The sequence below is a fragment of the Natator depressus genome, chromosome 5 (assembly GCF_965152275.1).
Source record: "Natator depressus isolate rNatDep1 chromosome 5, rNatDep2.hap1, whole genome shotgun sequence".
In the NCBI taxonomy this organism is placed as follows: Eukaryota; Metazoa; Chordata; order Testudines; family Cheloniidae; genus Natator; species Natator depressus.
The window spans coordinates 19743049-19770356 of NC_134238.1; the positions used below are offsets into that span (position 1 = coordinate 19743049).

At 41.0% G+C, this 27308-nt stretch overlaps 1 protein-coding gene across 2 annotated transcripts in view; it reads left to right on the top strand.

Annotated features, from left to right (window-relative positions):
- WDR7 (WD repeat domain 7) overlaps positions 1–27308 on the top strand; it is a 346874-nt gene that overhangs the window by 29396 nt on the left and 290170 nt on the right. For both annotated transcript variants that reach the window (XM_074952395.1, XM_074952396.1), the window contains exons 4-10: positions 12702–12780; positions 13382–13556; positions 14630–14706; positions 19414–19533; positions 20113–20258; positions 22937–23039; positions 25956–26097. In XM_074952395.1, coding sequence (XP_074808496.1) covers positions 12702–12780; positions 13382–13556; positions 14630–14706; positions 19414–19533; positions 20113–20258; positions 22937–23039; positions 25956–26097 — 842 coding nt within the window. The remainder of the gene's footprint in view (positions 1–12701; positions 12781–13381; positions 13557–14629; positions 14707–19413; positions 19534–20112; positions 20259–22936; positions 23040–25955; positions 26098–27308) is intronic.

Sequence of the window (27308 nt, forward strand, 5' to 3'; positions counted from 1 at the left end):
ATTTAAGGCTATGTCTATGCTACACAGCTTTTAGCAACGTGGCTGTGTCGCTACAGCTGTGCCGCTAAAAGTCATGCAGTGTAGCCTCTGTTTGTCAGCTCTCCTGCCAACAAAAAACTTCCACCCCCAATGAGTGGTGTTTGCATTGTCGGCAGGAAAGCGCTCCTGCCGACAATGCGCTATTCACACTAGTGCTTGTCGCAGCAAAACTTTTGTCTTTAAGGTTTGTTTTTTTAACACCTCCGAAAGACAACAGTTTTGTTGTTCAATTTCCAGTGTAGACATAGCCTAAGAGAGTGTCAAACAAGGGGGTTTTCCTTCTAAAAAACTCTGTCCAGCCAGAGGGAAAGGGAACAAAGGATAGGATGTTGTTAAAATCAAAGTCTTATTTAATGGTTTACATTTCAAATGCTTTAAGTATTTTTCCTTCTTTTTTGTATCTCAAAAGGATAAAAGAATTTTTAATGGTGTGTTTGCCATGGTGTTAAGTGGCCTGAAGTCTCTATATACCAAACCCTGGACCTTATGTAACTGTTTAATGTTGGATGGTGACTGGATTATGTGAACACCTTTGGCCCATATATTCCATCTAATTTAATACAACAGTCCCTCCTGCTCTTTGCCTTCTAGGGCTGCATATTCCTTTCTCAAGGACCCGGTGATCTACACCAATCCGGAGTCATTGATCCTTTCAGATCATATACTGCCTAGGTACATTGCTACAGTGTTGTGTCATCTGCCAGTTCCACGAATCTTCTATGGCATAGAAGCCAATGCGCCACTTGCCATTTCCTTTCACCAGCCAGAGTGTCGGAAGGCAGACGGTTGGCTCCACCAGTAAAGTCAGGCAACTCCTATTTTTCTGGTGAACAAGAAGTGATACTAATGGCTTCTCTGATGGTCCTGAGACGAGAGATTAGCTCTCTGACAGGGCTTCCAGAGCCTCCTGGTTGCCTCCACATTCCTGTGGAATACATTAGTGGCCTAGGGACCAGTGGTACCCCCTTTTAGAATCTTCCCCCATGTCCTTATGATCCCACCCACTGGCCAAACTGGGTCTCCAGGATCCTTACTTTAGCTCTCTGGAGTACAAAGATGCTGGGCAATGCTTTAGTCAGAAGTAACCTCCCAGAGAGAAGCTTCAGTCTCCCCAGGAATATTTTGAGGAAGATGATGTCAGGTTGTCTGGAGTGACTCAGAAGCAAGAGTACCAACCTCAGGGCTGACTGTTAAGAAGCAGAGCACAAACTCCAAGCTGATTGTGAGTTCTATACTTAGATTTTACCAACCAAGTATCAACTGTGAACACCTCAAGCACTATAACCACCTTAACCCGGATTCCCAGACAGTACCCTTGAATACTGTAGTCTATCTTATCACCCAGGTAAGCTTGCCTTTGTGATAAGTGGTCCCTTTCACGAAAAATCACAATAATATTCTGGTTACTCCCAGTACCAAAGGACCAATCACTTACCCCAGGTCAGCTGCACCTTAAATCCTACACCAAAGACAATGCTTGTAGCCAATCCTATAATAAATTAGCTAAAGATTTATTAATTAAGAAAAAGAAATGAGTTATTTACAAAGTTAATGCAGGTAACTTACACACAAAAATGAGTTAGTCTTAGGTTCCAAAAGATGGTAGAAGCTTGTATAATAAGCAAGATCTATATGCCTTTTAGGGCTATCCAGGCCAAGCACTGAGGATCTTTTGCTTATGCTTAGTAATCCTTCCCCTCAGTGTCCAAACAGCATAAAGATACATTTCTCTCTTGTCAGGGATTTTTATTCCTTTCCCTCAGAGTTCATGCTGATGGGAAGAGTCCACATGCATGTCTCCTCTTCCTGGGTTTGGGGCAAGCAATCAACAAAGTCTTTGTTCTTTAATGTTTGACAATGGCTCATTTTGGTTTCAATGGGCCTTCTTGTGTGTAGAACCTAACACCTTCTGTAGAAAACCAGCCTTTACATTCATTAATGCTTCCTTCCCGTTTAGTGAGTTACAAAATTACAGAGGTTTACAATGCAAACACTTAATATAACCTTATAACATGGAATACAGATGTTAAGTGAGATTAATACATGTATCCTACAAGCATTTCATAAACTCTGAACACATCTTTATAAATCTAACACCTATTTCAATAATACTAACACACTGGTGAGCCAGACTGGTTTCCAGCTATGCATTCATCAGTGTTCAGTTGAGGCCAAGGGGCCTTGGCATGAGCTGGCACTTGGTCTGTCAGTGTCATAGAGGAATAGCTGGCTCAACCTGTATGGCTGGATCCAATGGTAGCCCTTTCTTCTTTCTCCAAGTTGAGGCAGTGGCACCGCCTGAATCTTGCCACTGGATGATTATAATCTGTATCAAGATCTTTTGATGAGGATTGTGGAAACTCTCTAGAGCATCCTGGAAAGAGGTTCAAGATCCAATGCCTAGGCTACTGGATGTCCACCTGACTACGGGCCTTAACAACACGGTGCTCCCTGTTATTGAGGTTCTATTGGAACTTGCTAAAATGGTTTGGCACACCCCAGCTGCCTATACACTGACTCTGAAAAGGGCAAAGAAAAAGTACTTAGTTCTATCTAAAGGACTAGACTATTTGTTCTTTCACTCTAGTCTGAATTTTCAAATGGTCTAGGCTGTCATGCAGTGTCACAGACTGCACCAGTGTAGGTTTCTGATTTGGGAAAGGATGCTAAGAGACTCGATCTTTTTGGCAGAAAGAATTTTTTGTCAGCTGTCCTCTTACTTTGTTTAGCAAATTACACGGCATTAATGTTCACATATGACTATTACAACAAACTGTCAGAATTAGCTAATTAGTTGCTACAGGAGCTCAGGTCCCAGTTCCAGCCCATCCTTGACAAAAGGAAATTGGTTGCTAGAGGATCCCTTCAAGCATCGCTCAATGCAGCAGATATGGCTTCCTGCTCCATGGTGACTGGTCATGATGAGGCAGGCTTCATGAGTGCAATCCTTATGGCTTCCCAAAGACATCCAGGTAACAGTACAAGATCTCCCCTTTGAGGGTAACAACCTGGTTTAATGAGTAAAGAGGTGAGTCATTTCATTCCCTTAAGGACTCTCCTGCAACTCTCCACTCCTTTGGGATATAAACCCTGGCGTCCTGGAGGATATATTCCAAGCCACCTCCTCATAGACACCATCATGCCTCTTAGGCCCTTTTATGATAGAAGGGCTATGAGCCCCCTAGGAAGTGTCAAAGGGTACAACAGAGCAGGCACAGTGCACTGCTGTCATTCCCTTTCATTTCCCAGCTTCCCACCAAGAAAGCATTTTGATGGGACTCTTGAGAGTCATGAACCAGTCTCCATACTGTCTGTTACTCCCCTTCATTCACCTCCTGCCCCAGTGCATCCTGATGTGGCAACATATCACATTGGACAAATGGGTCCTAGACATCGTCACGACCGGTGACACCAGAGAATTCCATTCTGCTGCTCCTCCGATCCCCTCCTCCCCTGCCCCATCCATCACTCTTCTTTGGCACGGTTATTGGCATAGCAGATGGGGGGAAGTAGTAGATGTGATATATCTTGCTTTTAGGAAGGCTTTTGATGCAGTCCCACATGACATTCTCATAAGCAAACTAGGGAAATGTTATGTAACGGAAATTACTATAAGGTGGGTGCATGGCTGATTTGAAAGACTGTACTCAAAGAATAGTTATCAATGATTCACTGTCAAACTGGGTAGGTGTATCTAGTGGGGTCTGGCAGGAGTCAGTCCTGGGTCTTGTACTGTTACTCTAAAATTTGGACCCAAGGGACCCCAATAATTGCTTGCTGATGTTTGTAATTGTCAGTTTGGCCCATTTCAATGAGTAACAGGAGGTGGCCTGCCCTAGAGGAATTGTCTGGGTTTTATCAGTGAGTTTGTCTCTGACTCTCAGTGGACTCCCCAGAACAGACTAGTTCTGTTGACCTGGATACAGCCCTCTGCTCAAACTGTTGATATTCAGGCAGACATTGCTTTGAAAACCAAAATAACTTATTTAAATATAATATTCCCTAATAGATTCATAGATACTAAGGTCAGAAGGGACCATTATGATCATCTAGTCCGACCTCCTGCGCAACGCAGGCCACAAAATCTCACCCATCCACTCCTGTGAAAAACCTCTCACCTATGTCTGAGCTATCGAAGTCCTCAAATCGTGGTTTAAAGACTTCAAGGAGCAGAGAATCCTTCAGCAAGTGACCCATTCCCCATGCTACAGAGGAAGGCGAAAAACACAATAAATGTAAATCATAATAAAACAATCAACAATACAATAAATCTCAAAAGCATGTATTAAAGGATACTGTCATAAATATAAAGGGAAGGGTAAACCCCTTTAAAATCCCTCCTGGCCAGAGGAAATCTCCTCTCACCTGTAAAGGGTTAAGAAGCTAAAGGTAACCTCGCTGGCACCTGACCAAAATGACCAATGAGGAGACAAGATACTTTCAAAAGCTGGGAGGAGGGAGAGAAACAAAGGGGTATGTGTGTCTGTCTATATTTTGTCTTTGCCGGGGATAGACCAGGAATGAAGCCTTAGAACTTTTAGTAAGTAATCTAGCTAGGTACATGTTAAATTATGATTTCTTTAAATGGCTGAGAAAAGAATTGTGCTGAATAGAATAACTATTTCTGTCTGTGTATCTTTTTTGTAACTTAAGGTTTTTGCCTAGAGGGGTTCTCTATGTTTTGAATCTAATTACCCTGTAAGGTATCTACCATCCTGACTTTACAGGGGGGATTTTTTTTTATTTCTATTTACTTCTATTTCTATTAAAAGTCTTCTTGTAAGAAAACTGAATGCTTTTTCATTGTTCTCAGATCCAAGGGTTTGGGTCTGTGGTCACCTATGCAAATTGGTGAGGCTTTTTATCCAACATTTCCCTGGAAAGGGGGGGTGCAAGTGTTGGGAGGATTGTTCATTGTTCTTAAGATCCAAGGGTCTGGGTCTGTAGTCACCTAGGCAAATTGGTGAGGCTTTTTACCAAACCTTGTCCAGGAAGTGGAGTGCAAGATTTTGGGAAGTATTTGGGGGGAAAGACGTGTCCAAACAGCTCTTCCCCAGTAACCAGTATTTGTTTGGTGGTAGCGGCCAATCCAAGGACAAAGGGTGGAATATTTTGTACCTTGGGGAAGTTTTGACCTAAGCTGGTAAAGATAAGCTTAGGAGGTTTTTCATGCAGGTCCCCACATCTGTACCCTAGAGTTCAGAGTGGGGGAGGAATCTTGACAGATACACACCATCAATTCAAAGTAGGTTATAATGGATCACAAATTGAATGAGTCAACAATGGGATGCAGTTGAGAAAAAGGCTAATATTCTGGGGTGTATTAACAGGAGTGTTGTATGAAAGACAAGGGAGGTAAATTGTCCCACTCTGTTCAGCAGAGCTGGATAAATTGGAGAGTGTCCAGAGGAGAACCACAAAAATGATAAAAGGTTTAGAAAACCTGACCTATGAGGAAAGGTTTAAAAAAAAAAAATTTGGCATGTTTAGTCTTGAGAAAAGAAGACTGGAAGGGGGTGGGGGATAAGTCTTCAGATACATAAAGGCTGTGCTAAAGAGGACTGTGATCAATAATTGTCCATGTCCACTGAAGGTAGGACAAAAATTTTTGGCTTAATATACAGCAAGGGAGACTTAGGTTAGATATGAGTGTTAAAGTGTCTTTGAAATTTATTCCCAAATTTATCCCAAAGGTCCTGTGACACAACTAGCAAAAGGTTCTTTACAAGCAACTCCTGTCTTACCTCAGGGCCTGGCTACACTTGCAGATGTAGAGCGCTTTGAGTTAAACCAGCCTTCGTAGAGCGCAGTAGGGAAAGTGCTGCAATCTGTCCACACTGACACCTACAAGCGCACTGGCGTGGCCACATTAGCAGCTCTTGCAACGTCCACAGAGAGCAATGCATTGTGGTAGCTATCCCAGCATGCAAGTGGCTGCAACGTGCTTTTCAAAGTGGGGGGTGGAGTGTGACAGGGACTGTGTTGTGTGTATGTGGGGGGAGAGAGAGTGGGTTTTTTGGGGGGCTGAGAGCATGTCAGCATGCTATCTTGTAAGTTCAGACAGCAGCAGACCCCCTTTCTCCCTGCCTCTGTCTCTCTCTCTCACACACACAGCATTCCACAGTAATGGTTGCTTTGTCTCAGAGCAGATAAGCAGCCTGCTGTCAGAAACTGAGCTTCAAAGGGCATATCCGCATTCCTGCAGTGATTCCAAAGCAATGAGAAGAGTGGCCCACTTGACTTAAGGGGATTATGAGATGTTTCCGGAGGCTGATCAGAGTGCAGTAATGCAACACCTCATTCACACTGACGCCTGGGCATTTCAGCCAAGGTGCAACAAGCATTAATCTTCTTGCCGAGGTGGAGTACCAGGAACGCTCTAGCCGTGGAGTCAGAGCGCTCTATGTGCCTTGCCAGTGAGGACAGGTAGTGAGCTAGGGCACCCGGGGCTGCTTTAATGCGCTCTAACTTGCAAGTGTAACCAAGACCTCAGAAACTCAGTACTCCAAATACACCTCTTTCATGGGGTAGCATGTGAGGTCTCTACTGAAATCTTGTTACTTTTCAATATCCATAGTCATGGCATCATGTGCATATGGATTATATTTAAGTTGTAATGTAACAATGTAAAATTATGCCCTTATGGTCTTGGAGCAAAAGTGAGTCCCAGGGAATATCTCTGTGGTGGCCCATTCAAGTGGGAGGAAGTTGTCATCCCTTCCTGGTTAGCTGATTAAATGTATTGCTCAATTATCTATCTTTGCATCAACTCAGAAAAGTCACTGGAAAACCATCAAAGACAACCTATAAACATCAAAACCACTTGGAAATGAAAGGAAATGATATGTTAGTGAAGGGATCCCCTGTCTGTGAATAAAGACAAAAGACTGATTCAGTATATTGCAGGGTGGAGAAAGACACCCTGCATCCACTCACTGAGGAGGATTCAAAACAAGCCTTTTTTCTCTCAGCTGCTAAATAGAGGCATTTTTTTCTCTCAGCTGCTAAATAGAGGCATAACGGCTTTGGGCTCTCAATGTCTCCACTCTGTGGACTTACATTGTGCAGAGATGATCTTGCATTTTCTTTCTCATTCCAGTGGGAAGCTATCTCCTCTAACTGTTGGATCTCCTTTCCCTAGTCTCCAGGTGGTAACTCTTTGAGTTATGCCACCTTTCCTTTTTAGGGCTTGTCTATACCTGAAAATTATTCTAGAATAATGTAAGATGTGAATTTCAAGTGAAATAGTTATTCCAGAGTAACTCCATATGTAGAGAAACCCTTAGTGTTCTCCTTCCTCTTTTTTTAGATCAGGAGAGGCTTTTTCTTCTTCTTCTTCCTGGAAACTGTTGGAAACCTTTTAGAGTCTGTGGACTATGGTCCTAGCCACAGTCAAACAGAGATTTTAAAGGGAATTTACTTGAAATTCTTTGTGAACCTAAAGAGGGAAGCACCTGATTCTTTTTATATGAAATGGGTGAACAACTTAATGAATTGCAAATATTCCAAACAGAATCCATCAGATCCAGGCTGCCCATCATGGATCATAGAATCATAGAATATCAGGGTTGGAAGGGACCCCAGAAGGTCATCTAGTCCAACCCCCTGCTCGAAGCAGGACCAATTCCCAGTTAAATCATCCCAGCCAGGGCTTTGTCAAGCCTGACCTTAAAAACCTCTAAGGAAGGAGATTCTACCACCTCCCTAGGTAACGCATTCCAGTGTTTCACCACCCTCTTAGTGAAAAAGTTTTTCCTAATATCCAATCTAAACCTCCCCCATTGCAACTTGAGACCATTACTCCTCGTTCTGTCATCTGCTACCATTGAGAACAGTCTAGAGCCATCCTCTTTGGAACCCCCTTTCAGGTAGTTGAAAGCAGCTATCAAATCCCCCCTCATTCTTCTCTTCTGCAGACTAAACAATCCCAGCTCCCTCAGCCTCTCCTCATAAGTCATGTGCTCTAGACCCCTAATCATTTTTGTTGCCCTTCGCTGGACTCTCTCCAATTTATCCACATCCTTCTTGTAGTGTGGGGCCCAAAACTGGACACAGTACTCCAGATGAGGCCTCACCAGTGTCGAATAGAGGGGAACGATCACGTCCCTCGATCTGCTCGCTATGCCCCTACTTATACATCCCAAAATGCCATTGGCCTTCTTGGCAACAAGGGCACACTGTTGACTCATATCCAGCTTCTCGTCCACTGTCACCCCTAGGTCCTTTTCCGCAGAACTGCTGCCTAGCCATTCGGTCCCTAGTCTGTAGCGGTGCATTGGATTCTTCCATCCTAAGTGCAGGACCCTGCACTTATCCTTATTGAACCTCATCAGATTTCTTTTGGCCCAATCCTCCAATTTGTCTAGGTCCTTCTGTATCCTATCCCTCCCCTCCAGCGTATCTACCACTCCTCCCAGTTTAGTATCATCCGCAAATTTGCTGAGAGTGCAATCCACACCATCCTCCAGATCATTTATGAAGATATTGAACAAAACCGGCCCCAGGACCGACCCCTGGGGCACTCCACTTGACACCGGCTGCCAACTAGACATGGAGCCATTGATCACTACCCGTTGAGCCCGACAATCTAGCCAGCTTTCTACCCACCTTATAGTGCATTCATCTAGCCCATACTTCCTTAACTTGCTGACAAGAATACTGTGGGAGACAGTGTCAAAAGCTTTGCTAAAGTCAAGAAACAATACATCCACTGCTTTCCCTTCATCCACAGAACCAGTAATCTCATCATAAAAGGCGATTAGATTAGTCAGGCATGACCTTCCCTTGGTGAATCCATGCTGACTGTTCCTGATCACTTTCCTCTCATGTAAGTGCTTCAGGATTGATTCTTTGAGGACCTGCTCCATGATTTTTCCAGGGACTGAGGTGAGGCTGACCGGCCTGTAGTTCCCAGGATCCTCCTTCTTCCCTTTTTTAAAGATTGGCACTACATTAGCCTTTTTCCAGTCATCCGGGACTTCCCCCGTTCGCCACGAGTTTTCAAAGATAATGGCCAAGGGCTCTGCAATCACAGCCGCCAATTCCTTCAGCACTCTCGGATGTAACTCGTCCGGCCCCATGGACTTATGCACGTCCAGCTTTTCTAAATAGTCCCTAACCACCTCTATCTCCACAGAGGGCTGGCCATCTCTTCCCCATTCTGTGATGCCCAGCGCAGCAGTCTGGGAGCTGAGCTTGTTAGTGAAAACAGAGGCAAAAAAAGCATTGAGTACATTAGCTTTTTCCACATCCTCTGTCACTAGGTTGCCTCCCTCATTCAGTAAGGGGCCCACACTTTCCTTGGCTTTCTTCTTGTTGCCAACATACCTGAAGAAACCCTTCTTGTTACTCTTGACATCTCTTGCTAGCTGCAGCTCCAGGTGCGATTTGGCCCTCCTGATATCTTTCCTACATGCCCGATCACAAAGACCACCTGATTTCATGGCCTTAATGGACCTAACAATGCCTCTTTTTACATCCCTATCACTCCCTTCCACCAAAAGTAACCTGAGGTTTCTACTGGGTGTTAGTATTTCCAGTTCAACTCTCTTCCATTTGTCCTGACATCTGCCCTGAGAGTGTTCACAAAGGTCATGTTGGCCACAGCACTAGTCTGTCGTTAAGGGGGTTTTGAAGAATTAATCGTTGGAATGAATGGTTTCTTTGGGTACACAAACATGTTTTAGAAAAAACCCCAGAACTCCAAAGTCCCATCGACTTTGCATATGAGCCATACATTTCAAGGTGTACCTCAATACTAAGCAATATTGCCTCAACCAAATGAATGAGACAAACTCTCTTTACTCCTTAACATTCTGATTTGTAGTCAAGAAATGTGGCTAACCAGTTATAGATCTGTTTGTATCAAAATGTGGTAAGGAAATTCTCCTCTTCTGCAGCTGGAATGGTCGGAGTTGTAGCTCTAGGTGACCTCCCAACCTTGAAAATAGTGAGTAGAACTGACAGAAATTTGGAATTTCTGTACCATGGGATCTTCCAACATTTCAGCTTTTTTCATTTTGAATTGAAATGAAAAGTAGAAATTTCCCACAAAACAAAGCCTTTGAAAGTATTTCAGTTAGAATCAATCAAAATGTTTTCTTTTGACTTTGAAATCTTTATGTTAAAGTTTGAGGTTAAATGTTAAATTATAGTAAAAATTGGTGATTGATATTTCAACTGGTAATTTGTAATTGGTTTTCTAAATAGCAATTTGTATGGTGATAAAATAAAAATAAATTTAGAAACAAATAAGTTTTAAATGTTCCCTTACAACAAGGTTGAAATGGAATATTATGACCTTATTAAAATGCTTCATTTTGATATTTTTTTAAATGAAAAACATTCCATTGGAAAACTTTTGATCAGATCTTCTAGTTGGCTCCTCTATAATTCCATATCCCCATTCTAGTGATGAATTATTAAAATAAAGAACACAGCATTGATCATCCTCTAAGTATTTAGCTGAGTAAGCAAAAATGGTTTTTTGGGAGTCTGCTTATTGTATCAAAGAATCCATCAATGCTTCTTTCCATGAAATACTTCATCCAGGTCCAAGCATCCTGTGCTCACCTGCCTGGAAGTTGAGTGGAATTAACCAAGAGAAAAACTATTTCAAAATTATAATACTCGTGCTCCTGGTCTGTAAGAAAAATCTCCACTAGATGATATTTTTTAACTGTTTATTTGGTGGATTCATCTTCAGCACCCTGTAACCATGTTGTCTAGGTGGCGCCCATTTGTTGTTCATCAGTGAATGACTCTACACAGCAGGTCTCTGATGGGCAGGTGTCGCCTCTTTTAGAGCCAATGACTTGGTGCCTTAGCCCTCCTGGTATGGCATACTGGATTTGTACCCCTTTCAGCATGTTAGAGTCCAAAACAAAGGAAAACGTTGTACTAAAAATCAGGATAATCCAAGGATTTGTTGGCAGGTCTCCAGGCTTGTGTCTGTGCAATTAGTCTCTCCTTGTCCTGTGCTTAGTCATCCCATCCACCAAATGGCTCATCCATTGAGCGTGGAACCTTAGATTCTTGGCTAGAACCAGATTTTCCTCATTGAGGAAGCACTAGAGCTCTGTTCTCCTTCCTGGTTAGATCTCAACTGGGCTAGGTCTCCACATTCTAACTCTCTTCTCCATGCCTAACATTGACTGACTGCAGATGTAGTGGGGCAGGGTCAGCTGAGTCCACAGGCTTTCCTTAATCCTCTCAGTGCCAGTGTGGCATCTGTCTGCCCTATCACATATGCTTAGCAGCAGCAAGTGATACTTTCATTTTTCAGCAATTTAAAAGCTGTGAAATTACCCTCAGTCTTCACTGCCACATGATGAAAGCACCACTGCTTTTACTGCTTTAAGATATGGAAAAGGAAAACCTAGTTCTTTAGTCTTAGTATTTAATAGGTGGTCAGAAATAAAGGTTGTTGAAAATATTTGCATGAGAGAAATCGGGAGCCCTGGGCTCTACACTGCATCCTACTAAATATTTATTATTATTTGTGACAAGTCTTGGCGCCTCACTTCTTCTTTCTGTTGTAACTAAAAAAATAATGCCAGAGAAACAGACCTTGCATGGAAGGCTGTGGAGTTAAAAAAAAAAAAAAAAAAAAAAAAAGAGCGAGAGATGACTCTGAGAAAGGAAGGGGAATTAAAAGAGGGCTGACTGCTATATGACCTGAACATTTGGGATGGACTAGATCAGTGGTTCTCAACCAGGGGCTTGTGTACCCCTGGGGATACACAGAGGTCTTCCCAGGAGTCCAACTCCTCATCTAGATATTTGCCTAGTTTTACAGTAGGCTACATAAGAAGTCAGTACAAACTAAAATTTTCACATAGACAATGACTTGTTTATGTTGCTCTTTATACTACACACTGAAATGTAACTATGCTATTTCTATTCCAATTGATTTATTTTATAATGATATAGTAAAAATGAGAAAGTAAGCAATTTTTCAGTAATAGTATGCTGCACAGGCACGGCTTCCTCTGGGCCCCAGGGGTGTTCAACCTCCTGCTCCACCCCCTTCCCCCAAGCCCCCACCCTCCGCCCTGCCTCTTCCTTCCCCAGACCACACCTCTGCTCCGCCCCAGGCTCCCCTTTCCCCCAAACCTCCACCACACTTCTTTCCACCCCCGCCCCACCTCTTCCTGCCCAGTTTCACCCCTTCCCCCAAGTGTGCCCCATCCCTGCTCCTTCCCCACCCAGCGCCTCCTGCACGCTGTGAAACAGCTGATCGCAGCGAGTGGGAGGCACTGTGGGGGAGAAGAAGGTGTTGATCGGTGGGCCACTGGCAGACAGGAGGCGCTGAGGGGAGGGGGTAGCTGGCTGCTGGTGGATGCTAAGCCCCACTAATTTTTTTCCGTCGGTGCTCCAGTCCTGGAGCACTCATGGGATCAGCACCTATAGTGTGCTGAGACACTTGTATTTTTATGTCTGATTTTGTAAGTAAGTCGTTTTTAAGTGAGGTGAAACTTGGGGATACGCAAGACAAATCAGACTTCTGAAAGGGGTACAGTAGGCTGGAAAGGTTGAGAGTCACTGGACTTGATAACCCAATATAGCTTTCTTGAAACCAAAATAATTCTGTAACTTGCAAGTCCTTTGAAAAATGAAGTGCATGGGCATGATCAGAGTTACTTACTGTATATGTTTTTTAGGGAGATGTGTCTGTGGGATGTGAATGATGGGAGATGTATAGAATTTACAAAACTCGCCTGCACACATACTGGAATACAGGTTGGTATAGTATTCATGTAAATGCTAAAATGTTTGGGAAGGTCAGTACTATATTTTATACAGTTGAGGAACTATTTAGCTCCTTTGCTGTAGTCCTGTTGCTGTACTTGTACTGGGCTGTTACCTTCACAAGTTCAATTATGCCAGTTTATAAAATATATTTCTATGTTGTCACATGCCCTAGAAGTGGGTTGCATTTCAGCTTTTGAAAAATTGTCAAGAATTAATTTACAGTGATCATATTTATCATCAGGCAAGTAGCACTGCTCCCCACAGAGACCAGCTGGAATGTAAATATAATTGAAGCCAAATATTTGGTCAGCCAGTTCTGAAATTTTTAAAATATCTGGTTATGTGATATAATACCACAATGTGTTTTGGGGCAGAAGGGGGTGTGGATTTAAAAACAAACAAACAAATTGTAAATACCTGGCTGGCTCTGCTAGTTAATCAAGGAATTCTAATTTATCAAAATAATTTATGAAAATAGAAAATAATTGTAATACACAAACAACACCACAGAGATCAAAAACCTATAATTAGATTGTGATTTAAAAAATATTAACTGATTTCTTAAGGGACTGTGTTCTCTTTACAACAGTTCTACCAGTTCACAGTTGGGACTCAGCGTGAAGGCAGGCTACTGTGTCATGGTCATTACCCAGAAATTCTTGTTGTGGATGCTACCAGTCTCGAGGTTCTTTATTCCTTAGTGTCAAAGATTTCTCCCGACTGGATCAGCTCCATGAGTATTATTCGATCCCATAGAACACAAGGTAATGAGAAGTTGTTTGGGTTTATTGTACTTTTCTCTAAGTAAGAAAAACAGCTACTTTTTGTTCTAGTCTCCTGGCAAAGTCTAGACTGGAATGATGTCACTTCATGTTGAAATCACACATGTTTTCAAATCTTTCTTCCATTTGAAGGATTAAGGCTATCTTTGCCAGAAATCGTTAAGTTCTAACCTTTTAAAAAATACAAGTGGGAGAATTTGGTGTCGGTGAAAAGTACAGGCTTAGCCTTTGATACTGCAGTTTTTTGGCGGTTTTAGGTTGTTGTGTTTTTTGTTTTGTTTTTTTGTTAATCTACAGAATAAGAATGACTGTTCAGACACTGGCTTTGTATACTGGCGTCAACTGTAATTTAGAGCAGTCACTTCTAGGAATGCTAGTGTAGTTCAGTCTCCATATGTATTCAGGTTTCAGAGTAGCAGCCGTGTTAGTCTGTATTCGCAAAAGAAAAGGAGTACTAGTGGCACCTTAGAGACTAACCAATTTATTTGAGCATAAGCTTTCATGAGCTACAGCTCACTTCATCGGATGCATTCAGTGGAAAATTATGCTCAAATTGACTAGTCTCTAAGGTGCCACTAGTACTCCTTTTCTTCATACGTATGCAGTAAATCGTTACTACTGTGTAACCTGGCCCTCTGCATGAGTCTATCCAAACCCCACAGAGGGAGACCCAACCCTAAAGAGCTCATGTGATCACATCTGCACAGTCTACTTGGAGTGGAGTCTTATTTTGACATCTAAAGTAGGCAGAGCCTTGGCTCCTATGCAGAGCTTGGGAGAGTGCCACTCCGTCATTGTTTTTTCTCCCCAGTTTGAGCTCTGTGTATGTATGCAGAGAATTCTTCACTCCCACAAAGCAAAAGAACAAATGGGAAATTAGTGCATTGCTTTCTTTGGGTGTAGTTTGCCAGTTCTAATTTATCCATTTGAATTTGGAACAAGCATTTCGTGAATTTATTAAAAACTTTTAGCATATTTCTGATGTTTGTAATCTCTTGTTCAACATATCCTTCATTTTATTGTAACTTCTTTTCTGCCCCTCTTTCACCCACCAGAGGATACTGTCGTAGCAGTTTCAGTGACTGGTATTCTGAAAGTGTGGATTGTAACTTCTGACGTTAGTCGCATGCAGGTAAGCAGAGGAGTTTCTGAATCTGAATTCTTCCTTCACTGTCAAACATTACATGGGGCATGAACAAGGCTGTGCATTTTCTATTGTGGGCCACTCTCGGTATGTTCTCTGTGTTGAGTCCCATAATTTTTCCCTCTTGAGTATTGTTGAACAGAAACATTCTTTTGGTCAGCATCTTCTGTGTGATCCTCCAGCTGCCCAAGAGCCATAATAATTGACCTCTCCTCTGCCTTCCAAAAAGAGGCTCCTTATTGTCTAAATTCTCCCTTAGCTCAGCTGCAAACTCTTCAGAGATGTCATTTTTCAATTGTCCATGTCTCATGCCGGCTTCTTAGAGGTCTGACTCTTAAAGTTAAGTCCAGAGAGATTCTAGTGCTAAGTCTGCCATGGTATTTGGTGATTTTAAAATTACTTGTACTGCAAGGAAATTACAACCAGCTTTGCAGGATGAAGGTGGGGCTTTAAATATTGATGCATGCATACTTTTCACTTTACTTTCTTTCTTTCTTTCTCTCCATTCTCCCCAAGCCCTCTTTCTTTCACCAATAATGAATTCTTCTTGTGTATTTTTACAGAATTTCCAATGGGGATGTGGAAAAGTAGAATCAGAAGGCAAACTTTCAGAGATCATATTTATTATAGTAGCTCTTAGGGTTTCTAGTAGAGATTGAGGTCTCATTGTGTATACAACAGCACCTAGCACATAATAAGAGACAATCCCTGCTTCAAGGAGTTTGCAGTCTAAATAGATGTGGGAGACAGACAGGAAGTTTTATTATCCCTATTATGCATATGGAGTAACTGAGGTACAGAGAGATTTAAGTGACCTACCTGAGGTGCACAGGAAACCTGTGTCAGATCTGGGAAACTAACCCAGATCTCTTGCCTTCCAGAACTGTGCCTTAACCTCAATACCATCCTTTTCTTTAGCGTTAACTCCCCTACCCCACCTCATTCTGAACCTTGCATGATGTACTTTGTAAGTGACTTAAAAAAACCCTCTGAGAGGATCGCAGAGAGAGTTTTGGTAAGTGAAGATTTCCGTGTACCATGCAGAGCAGCAGATAGAATTTGCATAAATTTCCACTTTTACATAGAGAGCTATAAATCCTCAATATGATAGTCTGCTATTCCTGCCCTCCTGTACTGTCAGCATCTGAATTGGTGCCAGTCAGTAAAATAAAGAATCTTTCTCTAAAAGGGTGTGTAAGACTTTTAGGATACTACTAGCATTTTAGCTGCCCACAGGAGATTCATATGTTGTGTATATCAAAGCTAAACATCTGCAAAATTTTCCCTCGGTATAAATCTTTACAGCTAATTTAGATTTTGTTGCTTTAATTTAGAAGGCTGCATCTGCTCTTGAATATTAAGGGGACACCAATTATCTTTACTATGTATAAGATCAAATCTAAATGATGACTTCAAATAGCTGAGTTACTCACTTGAGCAAACAATTCTGAGACCTATTTTGGAAACTACAAAAAGGGATTGTGTGTCTATTGGTTGAAAAAGAGAGCAGTTACTTGATCCTTGTTCGTCCTCTGTGGCAGAGACTGGAAAAAAAGGGGAACTCCTTTTTCTTCTGTTTCACTTCCTGAAATAGCCAGAGTATGCTCTGGAATAATTTGGCATGTTTTAAATTAAGAAACACTAGTTGTATCAAAGTCTTCCTTAAAAACAATGTTAAAATGTTAAGAACTTCCAGTTGCAAGGGACCTGGGCTGTTTTGGAAAGATGTGGACAGCAAAGAGGTAATCAAACCACATAAAATACTTTGTCGTCCAGTTTTTCTTACAAAGATGTTGGGCTCCTTGAAAGAGTGCAGCTTGAAGTTAAAACAATATCCATCTTATTCAGTTAGGCTCAGCTGACTGTCTACAGGCGAGATCATTCGACAGCATCAGAACTAAATAGACAACACTAATCTGTCCTGCAGAGGAATTTGTTACGCTTACCAGTGACAGAATAGGTTACCACAAGCTCTTGCAGATCTTTTTATTCTCTTAGTGTCATAAGAACTCTGAAAAGTTTTTTGGCTCTTCTTGGGAGATGGTCATCCAGCCTTTTATGAAACACAGAATTTTCAGTTTCTTATTACATGCACATTGGGCATGTCTACACTGTGATTTAAAACCTGCAACAGCAAGACTCCTAGCTCTGGTCTACAAACTTGTAGTGTTATGGCACTAAAAACAGCTGTGTAGATATTGTGGCTCAGGCTCTGAAGCCCACCCCTCCAAACTCGAGCCCGAATGACTGCAGCTGTTTTTACTGCTGTGGCTTGAGCCTGAATCTGTTGGAGACTCATTGCCCTGGGTTTTAAAATGCAGTGTAGAAATATCCACTGTTGTCTTATTGAACTCTATTTTGAATGATAAATTTAAATGTAAGGAGGTTTTTAAGATTTCAATATAGAAAAACTAACTATATATTATAAGACAAGTACAGTTATTGATGTGTAATCTTTGCTTACTGTCTATCTTTCTGAGATACTTAAGACCCCCACATTATCTGAGCACTTCATGATATTTGTTGTGTTTTATACAACACCCATGTAGGCAGTGAAATATTATCATTTTAAATATGGGAGAACAGGAGCAAGAGAGACTGTGAGTAGCTCATGGTCACACAGGAACTGAGGTCCTTTGAGTCTCACGGTAGAGTCCTAACCGCTGAACAATCCTTCCTCTTTTGTTCCTTAAATTAGATCCAGTTTTTTGTGGGTGAGGAGGCTGATGTCATTGGCTAGAGGAGGGAATTTCACAGACAGGTCATTGTATAAGCTTCTTATTCTTCTCCCCAACAATGCTCCCCGTGCACCCCTGCTACTGTTTCAATTCAGGGTCTTTTCTAAGCACACTGCCAATCATAACAAAATATAGTAGATTTTATGACTGGAACTACGGGAGGAGGAGATCACCAAACTGCTTTGGTGTCCTAAGGTGCACAGAAACACAAATGACTGAGGTAAAATGCTAGGAAATCAGGTAGCTGTCTACTAGCTGTCTTGCCCCCCCCTTCCCCCCACACTACTTCTCTCCCCTCTTTCCCCCCCTTTCTTGCTTCCCTTTCCAGTTTAAGTCATAAGTTTTTATTATTAATGGAGGGTAAAATGTTCGAGTGCCTACTTAGGATGTAGGCTCTTAAGTAATTTAGGCACTCTTGAACACTTTACCTAGATTTTCTTGGTAACTGACTAAACAGCGGTTCTCAAACTTTATCATGTGGATCATTTATGATAAGATCTTCTTATGAGCACTTCTCCCAATCCTGAATTCACCCTTTGCCTCTGGTAGCTCTAATACTCATTGATGTGAAAGGGGTCAAATTTAAAATAAACTCATTTGACATAAGGAGTGTGGCTGCTTGATTATATCTCATCCATTTTGTCTCCACATTGTCCCCCCGGCTCCTTTTCCCTGACATAGGGCTTTCAGTTTACTATAACTCAGTCTCCACTTGTTGCCTGCAGTCCTCACTTCTGTAATCTGTACATGCTGTAGGAAGGAGAGGGCCTGAAACATAAGGCCTTGTATTAAGCGGCCTGGTATGAGCCCTGGGGCCTGGGCTAAAGTAATGGTAAAAACTTGCTAATCTAAAGCAAAGTTAAGTTATGAGCAAGAGGCAGGCCCTGCTCACAGAATCTGGTAAGAACAAGGCTGATATTGCAGAAACACACATTCCTAAGTAGTGCTAGGCATAAGAATATATCATAGAATCATAGAATATCAGGGTTGGAAGGGACCTCAGGAGGTCATCTAGTCCAACCCCCTGCTCAAAGCAGGACCAATCCCCAATTAAATCAATTAAATACAAACGCGTTCCAGAAAGGTGGTACTAGAACACCTCAGTACCAGCACATTCCCCAAAGATAACAGGAACACACTGACCCATCTTAAAGATAAGGTCAGGATGACAGCATGATGAATAGAAATGTTTTGATCAAACCAACATGTACGAGGTAATGGGTGGCACCCAAATGTATCAGAGGGGGGGACCTAGATATGTCTGGGTAATACATAAGTTGTTTGTATCTGTGTATAAAGATGTATCTGAGAGGGAGTGTCTTTTGCCAGCCTAGGGAGCAGTGGAAAGTCGTGCCACTGACTGAGCTGCATCCATTGTCATGAGCATACATATCTTAGTATACTTGTAGAGTCTACCAGGTGCTATTACCATGCTTCGTCAACAATAAACCTGGCCGGGCCCCTTCGCTACTAAACCAAGTCTTGTGGTCTTATTGGGCGGTTCGCTTTAGGTCTGCTGTGCCAGTATCTGCGCAGAGCTGGGACGGCATTCGGAGGGAACACACATGCAGCCGAACATCTGACGACACATGCCACTTCATAATTTTTGGGCTGCTCTTCTGTATGCTTCCAACCCCTTTAGTTTTGGCAGTCTGCAAATTTGATCCTGATTGAATTTTCACCAAAGAAATATCTGACAGAGTAAAACATGTTGCATCCACATGGCATACAAAGATGTATGGGTGTATCTTGGGCTACATCACAGGAAATGTCCTTGCTTGAAGCTTGCTAAATGTTTTGCTATTGTGACAGAAGATTTTCTGTGAGACCCCCCTAAAATGCTCCTTAGACCTGTTCAGAGGTCCAGAGAGCATAATTTGAGAACTGTGGCACAAAGCAGAACAGTTTTAGGTATCATAGGGTTGAATAAAGGTAACTTTCTTTCTTTCTCTTTTAGGATACAGAACCAGTATTTGAGGAGGAGTCTAAACCAATTTACTGTCAAAACTGCCAAAGCATTTCTTTCTGTGCATTTACCCAACGATCACTTTTGGTAGTGTGCTCCAAATACTGGAGGGTAAGGATAACCAGTTAAGTAAAAAAACTGGCTTTTTCTTAGCAATAGAGGCTGGTTTAATAAAACTGTCAGTGAGACATAGGGAAAGATGCTTGGGAAAGTGTTTATAAATCAACTAGAGCTCTGAGTTCTTTGAGTATTTAGTCTATTTCAAGTATATTGGCTCACAGCATTGGGAGTATATTGCGTTCATGCTTTGGACATGATTTAAAAAACAGATGAAAACCCCTTTTTGAGGGCTAAATAGTTGATATGGTTTTGTTTTATGCAGACAAAAATCGCAGAATCTAAATAGAAAGCATGCTATGCCATACCATATTTGTAATGTGTATCAAAGGATTGCAAACATGACACAGACATTGTAATTTCTATAACAAATTTATTTTCTTGGTTATTTTATGGAATTTAGTAGGTATTAAGTATCTTAAGTAATTGTTGCCATAGGTAATAGAACTGAATGTTCCTTAAAACTAAATATGTGGAGGTATTAAATTATTAGCTATCCAAACATTTAAAGTATGAACATGTAATGATAAACAAATAGACGTTTTGTTTTTGTTTAATTTTGCTTACTTCTAGGTTTTTGATGCTGGAGATTATTCCTTGTTATGTTCAGTTCCCAGTGAAAATGGACAAACGTGGACTGGCGGTGACTTTGTATCAGCTGATAAAGTGATCATATGGACAGAAGATGGACAAAGTTTTATTTACAAACTACCAGCCAGGTACTCAGAATTTTAAATAATGGAGCATGTATGCGGTCTCAGGTAAAACTGAGATGTGGAATAAAAATAAAATGTTGAATCTGATTGGTTTGTTTGATTCCTAAATCAGACTAATGTTGTAGAAACTAAAATGCCACTAACATACCTTAAAATTTGTGTATCCCCAAAATGATGTACCTTAATTTTGTGGTACATACCAAACAATACTAGGTAATAATAAAGTCAAAGCTTGAGACACACATTTTCCATCATTACAATGATCCTTTCTGATTAGTTATTGCTGACATTGGAGAATACGTGGTGTTACTGGGTTTGCTTTTCCTTTGAAGGTGTGCCATGAACAAGTTCAAGCATGTATTTAAAATGTTTTGCTGAATCAGGAACATATCAAGGGAAGAAATATTATTTGTGCTATGTTAATTAGGATCAACAGGATGTTGTTACAGTAAGTTAAGTGTAGTATTTCAACCTTTAAAAGGTGAACTTACAGAGCATTACTTGTTCTTGTACACGCAAAAGGTAAAAGATCAGACTTGGTGGATTTTTAAAGTATGTTTCCATCAAAGATACTTTATTTAATGTTAATCAGACCCTTGTCTTTACTTCCTGGTTATGATTGGTTTCTGCTGAACTCATTGTTATCAGAACCACCTCAACTGGGAATGCCTAAATTGTATGCTGTTGATCAACTTGAATGGTGTGTGTTCCAAATTAATGGTTTAAAAATAAGGAATAGAACTACACAAAACTCTTTAAGGTTGGAGCCTTTGGTGCCATTACAGATAACTTAGTTTAGTGGAGGACTGTGAATGACACAATTAGTGATAGAATTAAAAACTTGAGCTAATTATTTTATTTTAAATAAAGTAAACAGGTATTGCAGTATAATGATACACTGCATTTATACCATATTCCAAGATGAAAAGGTGCATCCGGGGTAATCAGTCCCTGGTTGAGAAGAACAGGCATGTAATCCTTTCTTTAATGGTACCTTGATGGCCAATGAATGTGCTAACCTAAAATTAATGTTACCATTTTTATAATCAATTATAATAATACCCCTTAATTAATTAAACCCACCTTTTACCATATCTATATTTCCACCACCGTGATTAAATATTTTCTACTTTATCATAGGCTATTTCACATGAAATGTCCTCTTAATTAACATCTCTGTAAATATCGTTCCAGTAATTATCAGTACATATAACATTCTTCCAAAACATACACATTTTGTCTAGAGCATTTGTTAAAACCAAAACATGTTTACCACATGACCTGGCCTACCTTACCTCTAACTTGACCCAGAATTGTCTGCTTCACTCATATTTTATTATCTTCAAGCCCAAATTTAGGCCCAAAAACGTATTCTCTACTTACATTTCAGCACATTGGTATAAGCAAACACCATCTCTGTAGGCTACACTCTTTCTCAACTCTATTTGCATGAAATATGCAGTGATTCTTGCTGAGTTTATAGCCAGTGCAAAATTGTTTTATGCTTCTGTGACTATGTGGTGAGATCCTGTTTAACCTTTCCTAAGCCTCAGTTTGATCTAATGTCTGTACCGCATGTCTTGAACATTATGTGGACGAGTTTTGGAACCAGTTCTGTCCTAGACATAAGCCTACTAACAGTATCCCAGGTCAAGCTAATATTTCTTGGTAACATGTTGCTGGTCTGTGGATCTGCCAGTTGGTACAGTATACAAGAGAGTGTCTCAAGCCCTGGAATCAGTTTTCTGATGTTTTTTGGAGAGCAGTTTTATCATTTTTCTTTTTAGTTATTGTCATGAGAGAAAGACCTCCTGTCTCAGCTTATCTAAGATGCTTTGTTTTTTTAATGCTGTGGTAAATAAATATTAGTTACACATGTTTCAGATCATAATTCATTATATATGACAGGAAAATTGTGCAGTCCTCTCAATCTGAGCTAGAAAATTGTCTTTAAATATAGTATCTGTAGCCACTTGAAATTTTAATTATTTAATTGTTCTCAATTATATACAGTCTTCTGACTGGACAACTGTATTTGTCTGGGGAGCATGTCTCTTCATGTATAAACTCTTACGTTTTGTATGCAGAATCTAATCAGGATCAATAGAATTCTGTGTGGAGTTCAAAGTGTTAGTTTAAACCTGTAAAGCCCTGACTGGTTTGGGATAAGATTATCTGAGAGAGCATCTCTCTCCACACCATATACTGCCACAGCAGGGATCAGCAGAAGGGCTTGAGCTGGAGCTCCCTCAATATAAACAGGAGGGAGCTGCTGGCAGGACACTTTGTGAGGAATCCTTGGTTTGGGCACTTGCTCCTCCCCGTCCTTGGTCCACCAGAGACTAGATTGAACCTTCCAGGTCCACTGCAAAGCTCCTCTTCTTTCTTTTCTAAGGCTATTGAGGTGGAAGTAGACTGAGCTGGATACATTTATGGGTAGCCCTCTGTTTATATCGTGATTTTTAGTTTATGTGAAATAAACTAGACAACTGAATGGGCATCTGTATAGTTATATATTGAAAAATTGACAAAATGAATAAATATAATGTATTGGAAACACTGATTTTTTTAAAGTATTTTTTTGTTTGCAAATTCTGCATTTAAATAGTGACACAGTAATAGATTCTTAATAATGTAAGGGTTCTAAATTGGTGTCTTTTGTTGTTCTGTGTTAAACTCAGTTGCCTACCAGCTAGTGATACGTTTCGCAGTGATGTGGGAAAAGCTGTTGAAAATTTAATTCCTCCTTTACTGTTCAGTGTATTGGACCGAGCAGATAAACAGGTAAAACACATTCCTTGTCTTGCAGATTACGCTGTGCATGTTTTTATACATAAAACTTGCTCAAAAACATTATAAGCTGTCTATTTCTTCTCTTAAGTTACAATCAACATTTTCAGAGAATAACTGACTTTTTAAAGTGTAAATTCATTTGGCTTAGTTTCCTTCTCTCCTAGTATTTCATGAGTTTGCATGTTTTTTTATTTATTTATTTATTTAAAACATGAATGTCATGATTAGCACCGCACAGGTAAGATCAGTTTGTTTTCAGTTCTGCAGACATCCTCACACTAAAGTACATCTGCCAAACAATTTAGATATCATTTTTCCTTTTTTTTCAGTGAGTATCGTTAGATGGTATCCTCCAATAATAATCTTCTAGGTCAGGCATGTCATACTTATTCTGAGCCTGAATTACCCATTTGGGTAGAGTCCATGGCGTGTGAGGGGGGGAAAAACTAACTAGCAAGGAGGCAAGTTTCACAGTCTTGCCCAACTGCGACTGGAAAATGAGTCTCAATAGCTAAGGAGGTGCTAAGTATTACATTTACACAAATCTAAGGGTTTTTAAAAGAGTTAAATTCATTTATGAGCCTTCTTGTCTCTGTCCATTAACTTGGGTTGCCATTTATTCCCCTCTATGACCATCCTTACCAACCCTTTCTTGAATTTTTCCCTCCTTTTTCTCCATCTCCTGCTCCAATTTGGACATTTTCCTTTCTCCTATCCCCTGTCACACCATTTGGAGGGTCTTTTGTACCATTCTCCCTCCCCACATACACACAATTTGTGGGTCCCCCCCTCTCCTGTGTTATCTCCTCACCCTTTTGGGATTCTTCCCTCCCACTCTCTTGATGCCCCAGACCCCTGTTCGGTGGAAGAAGCAGCAGAGAAAGAGACACTGATGATACAAATTTTTAATGATACTAAGGGGTTTTTCTTTTTAAAATATATAAATAAATACACACATAGTAAGATGTCTAAGCAATCTCAGATTACTCTACACTCATGTTACTGCAGCATATAACCACTTTCCCTTTGTATGTATTCTTTGGTTGTTCAGTTTTTTTTTTTTATTTTTGTATTGTTGTTTGTCCCTTTTATGCTACTGTTGTATTAGGCTGAAGAGCTTAGTTCTGTACGATTTAAATAAAACAGTCTTCTGGAAGATGTTGCCTTTTGAGTGCTGAAACTTAAGTAAAAAGTTTTGTTTTCCAGCATGTTGGGAGGATCGGGGTGTGTGTGTGTGGGGATGCCGGTTAGTCAAAAATTCTGGTTAACTCAGAGTTATAGTTACCAATGAAGGAAGGGAGTTTGGATGCAGGAGGGAACTCGGGGCAGGGGGTTGGGGCACAGGAAGGGTTTTGGGGTGCTGGCAGCTCCCTGGAAGCAGCGACATGTCCCTGTTGCTCCTAGGCTGAGGCGCGGCCAGATGGTTCTGCGTGCTGCCTCCGCCTGCAGGCACCACTCCCGCAGCTTCCATTGGCTGCAGTTCCCGGCTAGTGGGAAGTGTGGAGCCAGCACTCAGGGCGGGGCATGGTGGGGGCAGTGCACGGAGCACCTCTGCCGAGGAGCAGCAGGGATGTCACCGCTTCCAGGGAGCCATGTGGAGCCAGGTAGGGAGCCTGCCGGCCCCGCATCAGCTGGACTTTTAATGGATATCAGAAATGCTGGTTTCTAGAGCTTTCTGGTTGGTAAAGGGCCAGATAACACAGCTTTTACTGTGTCACTGCAATGTAATGCAATGAGGTGGAAAAAGGTCAGTACAGTTTTTGGGCTTTGTACCTCAGAGGTTTTGTGCCAAAGAGTGATGAATCATTAGCAAAAAGATCTAGACAAACTGAAGGGACTGTAGAGAAAGTAACAAAAATGGTTGAAGAGCTGAAGGGATTTATGTAGAATCTGAGAAAAGATTAGATGTATGACGTATATACTCTGTAGCTTGGCTAAGCAACTGTTAAAGTGAGGCATACTGACAAATATTTGAGGGGTATGTGGAAATATATAGTATGGTTCAAGGGATACCTAACAGAATTGGACTGAAATTAAGAAAAGGTAAACTTCGGGTAAATATTGGGTAAAACTAATTGAGTGATATTTATAAGACACTCTGGAATAGTTTCCTCAGGGAAATAATGGAAGCCTTTTCTTATTTAAAATAATACTAGGCAAAGAGCTAGAGAGGATATTATTGGGAACAATCCTGCACTGGCAGAGATATGGACGAAGATAACCTTATGTATCTTCCGTCTCTATTTTCTGTAATGGAACTTACAGTAGATTTTGAACATGAGGCAGCTGCACTTCAAAAGGGATAGAGTTTCAAAAGTGCTTAGTACATGGCAGCTGTCAATGAGGTGCTGAAATGGAAGTTGAGTTCTTTTGGAAGACTAGACATAAAAATATATCGCTATTGAATAACTTGAAATTGATGGCCTTTTTGACACTGTAAACACTGAGATGCTTAAAATATTCATAGATATGCATAAGTTAAAAAGAATAATTTGATCACAAGGTAGTTTTTAGGAATCCACTTTTTTTAATTTAACCATAATTTTGTCCCAACAGAAGAGATTGAAACCTTTCCTGATCGTTTTATTATCGGACACTAATTAATTCTGTATTCTGTTTGTGTTTCAGATCTTATTACTGTTAACTTTCACCATTTCAAATCACACCTTTCAGTTCTCTGTTGCAATTAAAATGTCTATTATAAAATTTTACCTGATATATTTTGTTTATAACATGCTCTGTAATTAGTCATGGTTTTGTTTTGCTACGTGTTACTTTTTTTCCCATTCTTGTTTGTCTTTAAAAGGTATAGCAGGAATAGAGCAGGTTATGCGAGGGAAGTTACTGTCAAGATTAGGAACCAGCTATATGCATCTGAAATTGTTCTAATATGACTTTATTTTACAGCTACTAATCTGTCCCCCTGTTACTCGATTCTTCTATGGACGCAGGGAGTGTTTCCATAAACTTCTAATCCAGGGAGACTCTTCAGGGAGACTGTGTATTTGGAGTGTGCCAGATACACTTGAACTGCAAGACAACACAGAAGGTAGCATTAACTAAAACATAGTGACTTGCTGCCAAAACTTTTTAACAAGTTGCTCCCTTTTTTTGGCTCATTTGGTTATATGTGTGACGTTCCCTGGGTGAATGTGCTTCCTCTTCTCCTCTAACTCCATTAATTTTATATGCTTTTCAGCCTTCTAACATAACACCATCCTCAGTGGTGTGTGATATAAGAGCCTGATTAGAACCATTCCTTCCACTCCTACTCTTCCGCAAGCTTCTTCAGGTGGTGGATTGGGTGAGGGAACAAATCTCTCTGGTTAGTGTGAGGAGGGGCAGATATGGGAATGAGGTGGAGGGGCAGTCTCCTTTCTGGCCTGGATGTCCTTTAGGCTCTTTTTCTGTACTGACTCTGGGCAGGCCTTGTTGGGGAGGGAGACAGCATCTGTGGGACTTCAGCTCTGTGCTGCAGTGGCTTAGCACTGTCTCTTGTTAAAGCAGATGGGTGGTTGCAGGAAGACTAGGTGGTATGTCTCCGTGCGCTACTGGCAGCTTCAGTGAGGGTGGCAGAAGAGGAGTTCTCCTTGCAGTAGCTGCTGTTGCTGTGGCAAAGCTTACATAAAATTTGTGGAGAGAGGGTTGGTGGGGGGGAGAAGGAAGGAATATTTAGGTTTTACCCGTCTTCTGCTCAAAAAGTAAAACCCAGCTGCTTGTTCTTTTTGACCCTAGTAACTGGTTTACTTCTGTTTTTATGTATTTAAAGCTGTAATTCAGAAGAAAAATGGCTACAATTTTTTCTTTTAAATTTTAAAGCTGAGATTTTCGTTCATAGAGACCACAAGGTGGCTGTTATCTGGAGGTTCACGCAAACCGCCTCCTGCATATCATTCCTAGTGTGCTTAGTGGAACACCTCTGTACCAGCACCTAATACTTCTATTTTCAGTTCGTAAATGTTCTTCACCTAAATTTTAGTTTTTGCTTAGTAAAATGCTCTTCTCTTCGGATAAACTAGGGAGTTAAGGAAAAAATACACACACAATTCTGTTAATCTGTACGGTACTGGTATTTAACAAAATACTGCCTTGTGCTATGGGCCATATTAGACCTCTCAAACCAAAGACCCAGTCCTCCAAATATTTACACATGTACCACCACCTTCAGAACTATAACATGGCTCTGCTCTTTCTGTATACCCATATGTCCAAGCCACTTATAAATTTTGCTTCTTGTTCCTGTACAACGTCACCAAAGCC